This window comes from Mixophyes fleayi, chromosome 8 (assembly GCF_038048845.1).
Source record: "Mixophyes fleayi isolate aMixFle1 chromosome 8, aMixFle1.hap1, whole genome shotgun sequence".
Lineage (NCBI taxonomy): Eukaryota > Metazoa > Chordata > Amphibia > Anura > Limnodynastidae > Mixophyes > Mixophyes fleayi.
In genome coordinates, this window is record NC_134409.1 from 30556689 (window position 1) to 30569107 (window position 12419).

The 12419-nt window shown below is 41.4% G+C and overlaps 1 protein-coding gene across 1 annotated transcript in view; it reads right to left on the reverse strand.

The window, feature by feature from the left end:
- Nucleotides 1–12419, reverse strand: part of LHX4 (LIM homeobox 4) — a 55688-nt gene that overhangs the window by 24668 nt on the left and 18601 nt on the right. The window contains exon 2 of the mRNA XM_075182280.1: nucleotides 9105–9276. Within this exon, the coding sequence (XP_075038381.1) occupies nucleotides 9105–9276 (172 nt within the window). The remainder of the gene's footprint in view (nucleotides 1–9104; nucleotides 9277–12419) is intronic.

Genomic DNA, 12419 nt, shown 5'->3' on the forward strand with positions numbered 1-12419 from the left:
AACAGCTAGAATTCGATTGGTTGCTATAGGCAACATCTCCACTTTTTCAAACCCACAATTTAGTAAATCTAGCCCAAAGTATTGCCAGAAATAAGAATGTTTCTCATAGACCAAATATTGGCAGCTACATAGACAAATTGTTACACCTGTGAGTGTAAGTGAATATTCTATATTATTGTTTGTTTTTTTCACTTATGTATGTAAATATAATTTATCGTAACTAACACATTGTTGTATATGTATTGCTGATTTATGATTAAAAAACTAAGTGAAATATCAAGTGTATAAAGAACTCCTGCAATTAAAAAAGATAAGTGGAACCTGTCAGAACAATTCACATTTGTGTGTACACTTTGATATAAAATCATGAGTACTATTTGTAGTCTCCTGAGGGAAATATATCCTCTGCAGCATTTATTCTGCTGTACATTTTCTCTATTGCTTCCTCCTGTGAGAGTGCTCAGGAAGTACAGATGGCCACATGTGGCTTTTTTGTCAACCAGTTTGGCCCGAAATCTCTACGTGAGTGAGGCTCAACCATCAACCAAATCAGGGGAGGGCTGGCAAATTTTACCCAGGGGGGCAAGACTCGACTCAGCAGCCCATTAGGAACATTTTAAAGGAGAAAAAATGCAGGTGGGCCAGTGACCCAGCCCAAGGTAGCCCACTATGGGACCGGCCCAGGGGGCATATTCCCCTCCTGCCCAGCCTGCCTCTGAACCAAAGACTGCAGGGAATGATGGAAATCTGTTTTTTAATTATTCCATGCAATTGGCTGGGGACCACTAAAGCCCATTATTGTGGGGTGGGGTGGGAACAGGGTGAACCATGATATCAGGGGCCCGTGGCTATTATTCCTAGAAATTACATTATGAAGAAACTTTTGATAAAGGGGGCTAAATTCTAATTCTAAGACGTTTGCTTTACCCACCCCTAAACATAATGAAATGTTAAACTTAATTGTATTCATTAGGTGTTGAGATATAATATTTTTCAAACTCAACTCTCAAGGAGAGGTGGTCCCAGGATCAAAAACTGTCAGACGACCCTTAATTGTTATCTGCAGCTCTACCCTTGGGATCCAGCCTTCTGGTTTATCTGCTTAATGATCAGACGTCCAATTTAGCCACCCACATGATTGGCCAAGTTAGATAATGGGCAGCACGGTTGCTCAGTGGTTAGCATTTCTGCCTCACAGCGCTGGGGTCATGAGTTTGATTCCCAACCATGACCTTACCTGTGTGCCGTTGTATGTTCTCCCCATGTTTGCTTGGGTTTCCTCCAGGTGCTCAAGTTTGAATAACCTATTCTCTCTCTCTGTCTGTCTGTGTATGTTAGGGAATTTAGACTGTAAGCTCCAATGGGGCAGGGACTGATGTGAATGAGTTCTCTGTACAGCGCTGTGAATTAGTGGCGCTAATAGATGATGATGATAATAAAGATCCAGCCATTGAGCAATCATGCCAACCAAGTGGATCATAATTTTGTATGCACAAATGGCGATCTTTGAAATTATCAATGACCTTTTTTTCCCCTTTCTCTGGAATTACAGTAGAAGGAATTATTTTTTTAAGCTTTTAGTGTCTTTTCAATCTATTTTGACCTCTCACGTGCATAAAAATGCCACTGCTATTATGAAGAATGATATAAGGATTTATGTATTTTCAAATCACGTTCTTTCATGGTGGCAAAATAACTTTATTGTAATGTGCTTAAAAATAAAATGACACTGCTGTAAGGTCGTCAGGTCAGCTATTTAATATAAACCACATACAAAATAGACCATTGCTGCAATGCAATTAGTTCAGCTATTCTCTGAGGGAAACTGGAGAGTGGTTTCATAAAATCAGAGGTAAAATGAGCATAGAAATGCGTCATTTAACTGAACTGAAAGCCCAAACGGGATGTCACTGTGAATGACCCCGGCCCTGTGTATACTCAGAAAAGCCAACTGAGGTCGATGGGAGGAAGGACTGGCATTGCCACCCTCAGCCAAAATTTTGGTATGGAGTCCTGTGATTGGGTGTTATATGATGGGAGATGTATCCAAGGTCACACAATATTAAATAAGAAGGTTAGTAATTATACACAGATGAATCCAAATTCAAAAGACAAATCAGCCGAGATTTCTGTAGAACTGTGGATTGGAGGATTGCAATGGAATGATCTGAGACACAAAATCCTGCTTAGTGGAGGGGTAACTGGTACGGTGAGAAGAGAGGTGATTGGGTACTAATAGTAAGGTGGTTGTCTGAGGGCAGTGTAGCCATTGCTAGGGTAGAAATTGCATTATTAATAACAAAACACCTCCCGGCCCTCCATATTTACTATTACTTAGGTAAGGGTGTGACTTACCCGCATAAGATTTTTAGCAGCAGGGAACAAGCACTGAAGGATATAGATAAATCTAGTGTTGCTGTATTAGGTTTATACATACTTGCCAACTCCCTGAAATAGGGGTGATCTCCCTCACTCCCTGAAGAGTCTGGCATTCTCCCTGATGCTGAGCAAGTACAAGACGGGGTTGGCTTCGCCATCTGTGGCATGATGACACAGTTCAGACATGGTGTCCTATGTTCATGTATTGATACCTATGGAGGTGGCCATTTTCATGGAGACCAAGATTTAATCAAAGACTGAGAGGTAAGACAACATGACTTCAGACAGAAATGTAAAAGACACTTAATTCCCTAGAGAATCTTTAGCTGACCTCCCGGGAGAGCAGGGCAACCTCCCATTTCTCGCCCAACAATAGATAAGTTGTGGGGGGTGTGGCTTAATGACACAAATATTGCATCATCTTAGCCCTGCCCCCTGTTGTAATTGGCCAACATTGGGACAATTGTTTAGGGGGTGGGGCCAAAATGATGTGATTCATCAAGCCCCGCCTCCGCATACCCACCTCCCCCGAGATCTCCCTGAAGCCAACGAGGAAAAGTTGGCAAGTATGGGCTTATAGGTATTGTGTTGAAAGCTTGTGCCAGGGATTACTGGGCTCTCTGAATGCATGATCACCTGGTTTATTCGTAATCAGGAACTGATTAAGGGCTTAGGCCTCCCTAGGCAAAAGCGCATGTAACGGCCCCCACCATCAACGCCTGGATAATACGCGTCAGGTAAAAACAAATCTGGCTTTCTTAACCCCCCCCCCTCACCACCACCACCAACACCAACACTACAACTAACAATGTTAATGTTGCTGTGTTTTAAAAACTCAGCTCCAACTGGCTTTTTAAAAGAGTTACAGCAATCTCTGTCACTCAATTCATTTTCATGAAAACCAGAAGTGTATAGCTGAACGGAGGAATGAATGAGCGCTACTGAGAGTGCAGGTACATTTCACCTGTCACCGTCTCTCCTACTCGCTTATCCTCAAGCTCCCGTCCAAGGATGTCTCATTGTCTCCAGTCTTTAATATGGGAATACGTAAAAAATTAAAACCTTGCTTCATTTTTCTTTAATGTTTTTTTTTTTTTTTACTGTGGAGAACAACTATTCTCTTACATTTTAAAAGTCATTTCAGTTTATACCTCTCACTGTCACAACTTTGCTACTCCAAAAATATTGCACCCCCCTAAAAGCCTCGCGCCCTAGGCTGCAGCCTAGTCAGCCTATTGGATTAATCAGGCCCTATTCATAATCCATATAGGACATGCTCTAGTGCAGGGCTGTGGTACCCCACCTTCCCTGAAACCCTCAATAGTCTCTGCTGTATTACTTCAATTTTTAACAGTATTCAGCTCATGAGCACAAAGTTCTAACTAATCCGTCCCGGTTTAAGTAAATACTTGGGCTGCAGGGGTTAATAGGGAATTTTCACAGTTTCTATAATTATGCAATATCTTGCTTATCATTTTTTTGTTTTGCAAAGAGAAACTGAAGGAAAATGCAATGCGTTAAGTTAATAACAACATGTGTTGCAGGTTTTTCACTCCATCTGCTATTATTATATCTATTATTGTATACGGGGGTATAAACGGGACCTGTAGGTCCGCATTGCCTCTGCCATGTGCTATATTTATCAACGCGGAAAGTGAGCAATCAGAACAAGCTTTGTTCCAGGAATGTCATAGGTAAAAAGCACATACGGTTCAATGGATTATTTAATGGCATAATGGAACAGAGCCGGTTACTAATGCCTGTGTGCATGAGCTCAAAAGTGTGTTTCATCTGCAGACATCAATAGGAATATACATATTTACATATCTAGGCTGAACAAAATAACTAATAAATGTACAGTGCGTTTCTGCCTGGGCAATTAGTAGGCTGCAACGTTGGCCCAGTGAGGTTCTGGCTGCTGCATTGACGGACTCTGGAAGATGTAAAACCTGCAATATAAGAGCTCCCATTGGGTAATTATGAGTGTTGTTCTGTACATGTAACATTAACAATAACATAGCAACGGTACTCCGTTCCAGCAGCTGAGATAAAGAGAGAATCTGGACCCCATTCCTCTATTATCTTCCATTTTAATACAGCAATAAATTCCAATAATCCCAATTAGAAAATCAGGGCACATGCCCCAGTCTACCAAAAGCCACATTTAAGATGCACTTTTAACACAAATTAAGCGGATATAAAGAGATGTGAAAATAAAAATAGTTATATGTAATATATTTGCATCTTTACATGCGTATGACTTAGGGCAGGTTTCTAGCACCTCTTGTTCCATTTCAGTACATCTAACGTGTGTCAAGGCATCTAAAGACTTATATTCATCTCAATCAGAGCACATTGTAAATGAAATGTGATGCGGTTAAGAAAACATTTACATATGCATTTCCGCATGCGTTTGGTTGGAATAATATAACAACGCCCTGTGCATGTTTAAAAGATGCCCTCCAAACACATATTCATTGTGCACATAGCCTAATTGAGAGTTGGAGATTACAAAGTGGTCAAAAGACCGTTGAAAGTCAGACAAACCACAGCGCACTGAGAACAGAGCAATCAGCAGGATCATTGATCCCCTGCCGGATCATCTCCTCTCTTTACACTGGTGCACGGTATTATCCCCTATACAATGCACTACGGTAGTGTAGCGTGAGCACGCACTAAGGGGTATATTTACTTAGTGGAGATATTGCCTATAGCAACCAATCAGGTACTAGTTATCAATTATTTAGTACATTCTACAAAATGACAGCTAGAATCTGATTGGCTGCAATAGGCAACATCTCCACTTTTTCAAACCCCGCAGTTTAGCAAATATACCCCTAAGGGTTAATGCCGGGCTAGTGAAACTGTGTCATTTTTTGTGATAATGGTATAAAAATATTTTCAGACCAACATAACATTTTTAAATCAATGCCATTTGTATCATAAATATTCAACATAAACAGAAACAAAATAACAACAGTACCTACAGGTACCAAAAACCTTCTGTGAATAGGGTTAATCCAAGTACAGAGTAGGTAAGAGATTTATTTAAAGCAAAGTCACAGTGCAAGGATCAGATACAACAGGTTATAAATGAAAGTTATTTGAGAGAAAAAAAGATTTAAGCAATAAAGATAATAACAGGAACTAAACACAATAACAGACCATAAACAAACAATATCTGCTGATAATAAATTATGATGAACAATAAATTAAAGGTACCAGTTATAAAAAATAACTCCTATGAAATCTACTATAACATAATTACATGATCAGACCAGATCCATGGTAAAAAACAAACAAAACATTAGATCCCACCCAAGTGAATTTCAGCTTTTTAGACAGTGAGCACTTCTTTTGGTACCATATTGGGTTTTATATATATATATATATATATATTTTTATTTTATTTTTTTTATTTCATTTGGATACTACAGGGAAAAGGAGCAAACATAGGAACTGGCATTTATTTTACTTCTATAGTATTAATAGGGATACCCAATATGTGTATCCCTATGTAAATACAGATGACATAATTAATATATAAATGGCATGTACATCGTTTTTGCTTAGTTTTACTTTATTTCCACTTTTCTTTTACACATTTTTTAATCCCCAGTTGGAAGACATTACTGTCCTTGTCAGTGACATCTAATGTAATGACTAGAAATAGCTTCAATATGCAAAATGTAGCTGATAACCGCGTACATAAATCTGCAGCCAATGACCTTATCCTGTGGGATTTCACCAAATTATCCCAAGATTATGTATGGTAGAAGAAATGGATCAAATTAATATCGGCGCTGACCTTTTACCCATATGCACATTTACAAGAGAGGCTCCAACAGACAGGTGAAGGAGTCCTCTCATATATATCTATTTTCTTCTATTCTCGTACTTAGTTCATATCGGGATTCATCTCTTTGGGAATCTTTGGCACTTTGTGTTTAACACCTATAGTGTGGGGGGTGTTTTTCTCACACAGGGTGTATTACAAAGGAATTAGACTATTACACTATCATTGCTCTCTCTTTTCTTGGAGGATATACATATTGATGCCATAACATCCACTGAAAAGGTCAATAAATAAATATCCTGCAAATCATCAGAAGAATAACTGTGATTGTGAACTGTCTTTAAAGCTTGTTTCTCCTAACAAGCTTAAAAGACTGTGATTCAGAATAATGTGGAACTCTTGGACGCTATATATGTCATATAAATAAGATTTGATATATTTTGGACAGCTATAAGACTAGTAATAGCTTGTTATGATTCTCGGCCAGCACACAGATCCAGAGTTTATCAGTGAAAATCAACAAGACATAACTATACTATCTGCTGTTAGGAGCCGCGGCGGCCGCGGGCACCACCGCCACTCTCTGCTTCTCCCTGGCGTCCCGGCCGTCTCAATGACGACCCGGACGTCACTTCCAGTTTCCCGGCCCCGCCGAGTGTTCTAATAGCACGCCCCCCCGGCAACACAGGGCAGCCAGGCGTGTTCGCGAAAGAGTACACAGCCTGCGGGCTGATTAATGAGTCAGTTATTTAATTAATCTGCTCCTGGGAATTGTTACAGGGCAATGCCTTGAATGGCCAGTATTGGTATTTAAGGCAGGGAGGCCGGTTATAGCGTCCAGTCTGCACTGTTGCTGACCTGCTCTGGATTCCTGTATTGCTGATTTTCTGTTCTGACCTTCTGCCTGTACCTTGAACCTTGCCTGCTTGCCTGTGACCCTGACCCTTTGGCCTGTATCTTGGACTCTGCTGTTTTGCCTGTGACCCTGACCCTTGGCGTGTTATCTGACCATTCTACCTTGCTTGTGACCCCTGACCTCGGCTAACGTCTGACTATCCGCTACCATCTACTCAGCCTCCTCTGGCCTGCCGCTGCGGTGTTGTATTACGAACTTGCACTACACTAAGAGTTAAGTCCTGGGGGCATCCGAGTACTTGTGAGCACATAAAGCTCTATGGGAAAGGCGGCTGCTATAGGTGAAGACCTCTGTCATCTGTTCTGCAAGTTAGTTATCAAACCGGCAGCCTAACATCTGCTATACAGTATTTGCATGAAGGAGTTCATGTTTATTAGGACAATCAGTGTTTTGTAAACATATTACCAAACCACACATCACGGTCCTCATCTCTCTGTAACTGTATACAGCGCTGTCAGATAGCACCAAGGTAGCATAGGTTGGAGATTCTATTAAAAATCATCCACTATCACAATTATTTTAAGTGGAAAAAGCCAGACAACAATCAACAATACAACAGTATTTAACATTTTCTATTTGTTTTTTAGAAAAGCCAACAGAAACAAACACGTTGCAGGCCATATTTTTTCTAGACAATTGCTCCATTGTCACTTCTGGAACAGAGCGCAGGTCAGGGCTGCCTTCAGAAATCATAGGGCCCAGTACGCCCCCCCGTGTTACCGTTAGCACGGTAAAAGTGCGCAGTACTACCGTTAGTACGGTAATTTTAACGTTGATTTTTGCTCGAACCTCTCGGGGCCATGAGTAAAAAATCAGCGTTAAAATTACCGTATTAAAGGTAATAGTACTAACGGCGCAATAATCCTAGACTAACGTGGGCATATTGAATCTGACCCTTTTTATCACTGGAAGCACTGCAGCACAAGTTTTATAAAACCAGGTAGAAACATGCAAACATGATTCAAAATATAGCGATTTATAGCTGCATTACCACCGAAAGTGGAAAACATGTTCGTTCACCAATTTACAATGGCTGCAGAACACGGGGGTGTGAACACCAGCACCCTGCAAACAGCATCCCCCCCTCTGGGAAAAATCATCATCATCATCAACATTTATTTATATAGCGCCAGCAAATTCCGTAGCGCTTTACAATTGGGCTGCATGGAGCAGCTCTCGGGTGGCTCGGAAAGGGGAGGAGCTAGTTAGTTCCAGGTGGTTAGTCATACTTGCCGACTTTCTAAAGACTGCGTCCGGGAGCTGCCTGAGGAGGTGGGTGTTTAGGGGAGTGGCTATGCAAATTGTGCCATTATGGCCCCGCCCTGCGACGTAATGACGCAAACGAACAATTCACTGAGAATTGCTGCATTTTGGCTCTAATTCTGCCCACTTCCTAGTGAAGTGGGCAGATGCGGGACTATGCCATAATCTCCCGCGAGTCTACCCAAAATCGGGGAGTCTCCCGGACATTCCGGTAGAGTTGGCAAGTATGTGGTAAGTGAGCTTTTAAAAAATAAAAAACACAAATAAACATATTGCCCTGTAGTATGTGATTTTAGTACTTCATAAACTTTACTTTACACTACTACCGTTTCTATATATTACAATCCTTTGATTACTTGGGTAAGTGTTGCATGAGTTCAATATGTCCCCACATTTTCCCAGCCAATGATACATATCATTCAGAAGTTTGTTTACTGACACACAATATTCAATGGGAAACACTGTATTTTATCACATGAAAGCACATGCACTAAATCTGTCAAAAAAAAAACATGTACACAATCTTTCAGATTCAAGTGATCCAATTAGAAGTAGACTCAAAGAAATGACTCCATTTTGTTGTAGATTCCCACTTTCATCCCTTTTGAATCTGTCAGATTTTGAATCCTCCAAAAAATGGTCTAATTCAGGGAATTTAGAGCAAAGTTTTAATCTTTGCCCATCTGCTCATTTTTTTTTGCATATAAATCTTCAGAGAAACTGTAATGTGATTAAGGGTTTGGAACTCACTTGAAGAAGTCGTCTTTGCAGTAAACATTTCCAGCTCGGGAGAAGCAGCGCTCAGCTAGGGGTACTTGGCACTCACAGCACTTCAGGCACGCACTATGCCAGTGACGATCTAAGACCTTCAGGATAAACTTATCCATTATGTGTTCGTTACATCCAGAGCAGCGTGGGATCTCTGTGCAAAGAGAAAGCAAAGAAAACATCAATGAGAAGAAAATTATAAATGTGTGTGTGTGTGCGTGCATGCGTGTGTGTATATATACATACATACATACATACATACACACACAGACACACACACACACACATATACATACACACACTGAATGACCACATTATCATGTACACCTGTACACCTGCTCGTTAATGCAAATATCTACTCAGCCAATCATGTGGTAGCAATTCAATGCATAGAGGCATGCAGGTATGGTCAAGAGGTTCAGTTGTTGTTCAGACCAAATACCAGAAGGGAGAAGAAATGTGATCTAAGTGACTTTGACAGTGGAATGATTGTTGCTGCCAGAAGAGGTGGTTTGAGTATCTTAGAAACTGGGATTTTGATGCATAACAGTCTCTAGAGTTTCCGTAAAACAAAAAACCTGAGAGAAATCAGAGGAAAATGGTCAGACTGGTTCAAGCTGACCGGAAGCTGACAGTAACCCAAATTACTGGACAGTTGAGGATTAGAAAAACATTGCCTGGTCTATTGAATCTTGATTCCTGCTGCAACATGCAGATGGCAGGGTCAGACTGTAATGTAAACAGTATGAATCCATGGTCACATCTTGCCTTGTGCCAGCGGTGCAGGCTGGTGGTGGTATAATGGTGTGGGGGGTGGTATTTTGGCATACTTTAGGCCCCTTAATTGAGCATTGTTTAAATGCCACAGCCTACCTGAGTATTTTTGCTAACCATGTGCGTCCCTTTATGGCCACAGTATACCCATATTCTAATGGCCACTTCCAGCAGGACCATGCGCCATGTCACAAGGCGCACGTCACTCAAGCTGGTTCCATAATCATGACAATGAATTCAGTGTACTCCCATGGTCACCACAGTCACCAAATCTCGTTAGAACACCTTTGGGATGTGGTGGAACGGGAGATTGGTATCATGAATGTGCAGCTGACAGTTCTACGTGATAATATCATGTCAATATGGACAGGAATCTCCAAGAAATGTTTCCAGCGCCTTGGTGAAACCGTGTGATAGAGGGTTCAGGCTGTTCTGGGGCCAAAGAGGGATCCTACCCAGTGCTGGATAGGTATACCTAATAAAGTGGTCGCTGAGTGCCACCCTATAGCTGGCTGTACACACGTTTCACCAGCAATAGGGCTTTTCTCCTTTTGATAAATATACCCCTAAGTCACATGGATATAACAGTTGCAATACTCTAGTGCAAAAACTAATTCATTTATAAAAATGTGAAAGTGTGAGTGTCTGTGTGGGCTAATGGGGCCCCCATTCCCCCGTGAGGCCCCCCCCATTAGCAGCCTGGCCCCCCTGTTAGCCGACCGACCGCCCCCTCCCCCCCCCTCCAAGCGCTTACCTTCTCCTCTCCTGTCACTGCAGTCCTCTTTCCGCGGCGCGCTGTAAGCTCCTTACTGAGGCGATCTCGTGACACTCTCGCGAGATCTCCTCAGTAAGGAGATTACTGAGCGCCGGAGAAGGAGGACTGCAGTGACAGAGCTCAGCATTGATTGGGCCGGGGGCGCCCCCGCCCCCGTCCCGACTAATACCTCTGCTGAACTCTGTCAAGGGCCCCCTGGATGCCCGAGGCCCCTGGGCTGTAGCCCAGTTAGACCTCAGGTTAATCCGGCCCTGGTTACAGGACACATAGACTAATATAGCATGAATGGTTTGCTATGAGCTTATATCCACCACTGCAGTCTAAAATTCAAATGCCACATTTCTCAAGTTTAGAATGCAATACGACCTGTTTCTCATTAGGTAGCGCATGTTACCAGTACAATAAATTGTATTGCAATAAAGTTGCAATTCATATTTTGTAGTGCATTAAGAACACATAACTAAAACACATCTAAATCCATCTTGCATTTATTCTTTGTCACAATGCATATGTGTGAACTAGTCCATCTCTGTATCAAAGAACGCTAACTGCTTTGCAGAGGGCTGCAACAATATATACTGTCATTAATACCCTGCCAAGTTCCAGAATAGTGAAGGAATGGGGGTGTAGTAGCTCAGATGATTTCGAAATTAATTGACACATGCAAGCTGAAGTAGAGGTTAGAAACAAACAACCTTCGAAGAATGCTTATTTTTCCATAGTAAGGTATTGGAATCCATCACAGATCATTGAATGAGCAAATGGGGGAAAGAGAGGCTTTTTAAAGACAAAAGTGCGTTGACATTCCTTTTATGCTTAGATACAACAAGCTATATAGTTCTTTCTGGGAGAGGGGCGTGATGGGAGTGTGGCGGGGGGTGGGGCACGGCCAAACGCGTCATTTTGGCCCCACCCCCTGTGACGAAAATTTTGGGACGGCATTAGTGGGATGCGGGAGAATTGCCAGCTCTCCCGGGAGTCCATGAGACTGACCCGAATTTTGGCAAGTATGACATACATATATATGTTTATACTGTGTACATATGTATATATGTGAGTGTGTGTGTGTGTGTGTTGGCTGTCTATATTCTATTGATCTCTGCATTTAATCAACTTGTTAAAAGTGCATTTTGAAAACATATTAGGTGACAGGAGGCTGATCTCTCTCTCTCTCTCTCTCTCTCTCTCTCCTCTCTCTCTCTCTCTCTCTCTCTCTCTTTCTTTTTTTGTCCTCAGCTGCAGGGATGGACAATTAGTGGGGATTCAGCTGTTGTTTGGCTTTGTCACTGACCCCACCAGAAACTAGAAATTCAACTAGACTGAAATTGAGGATTGCCCATTTCAGGACTGTCAATATGCAAACACTCAGTTTTGTTTAGAAGTAGGAATTTTACTGAAAATAAATAAATATGTCTTGCAATGAGTTGCAACTTGGCTTCTACAATAAAACTGTCTGCCAATATCAACTTTGAATCATGGGAGGGTGGGCGCTCAATATTATTGATTTATGAGCAGAAAAACACACTTCATTGAGACATGTAGAAAGCCTTCTCAAGGGGCACACAATATACATAATATACAGGAAAATATAGGATTTTCTCTACCAACTAAACAAGATACTGTAATAAGATTTGTGCATTTTTACTCCTCTAAATTCTTATGAAAACGTCAAGTTAAAAAAAATTGTCATCACGCAGCAAAATAAATACAAAGAAAACTGCTTACATGCTGCTCACTGCAAAAAGCAT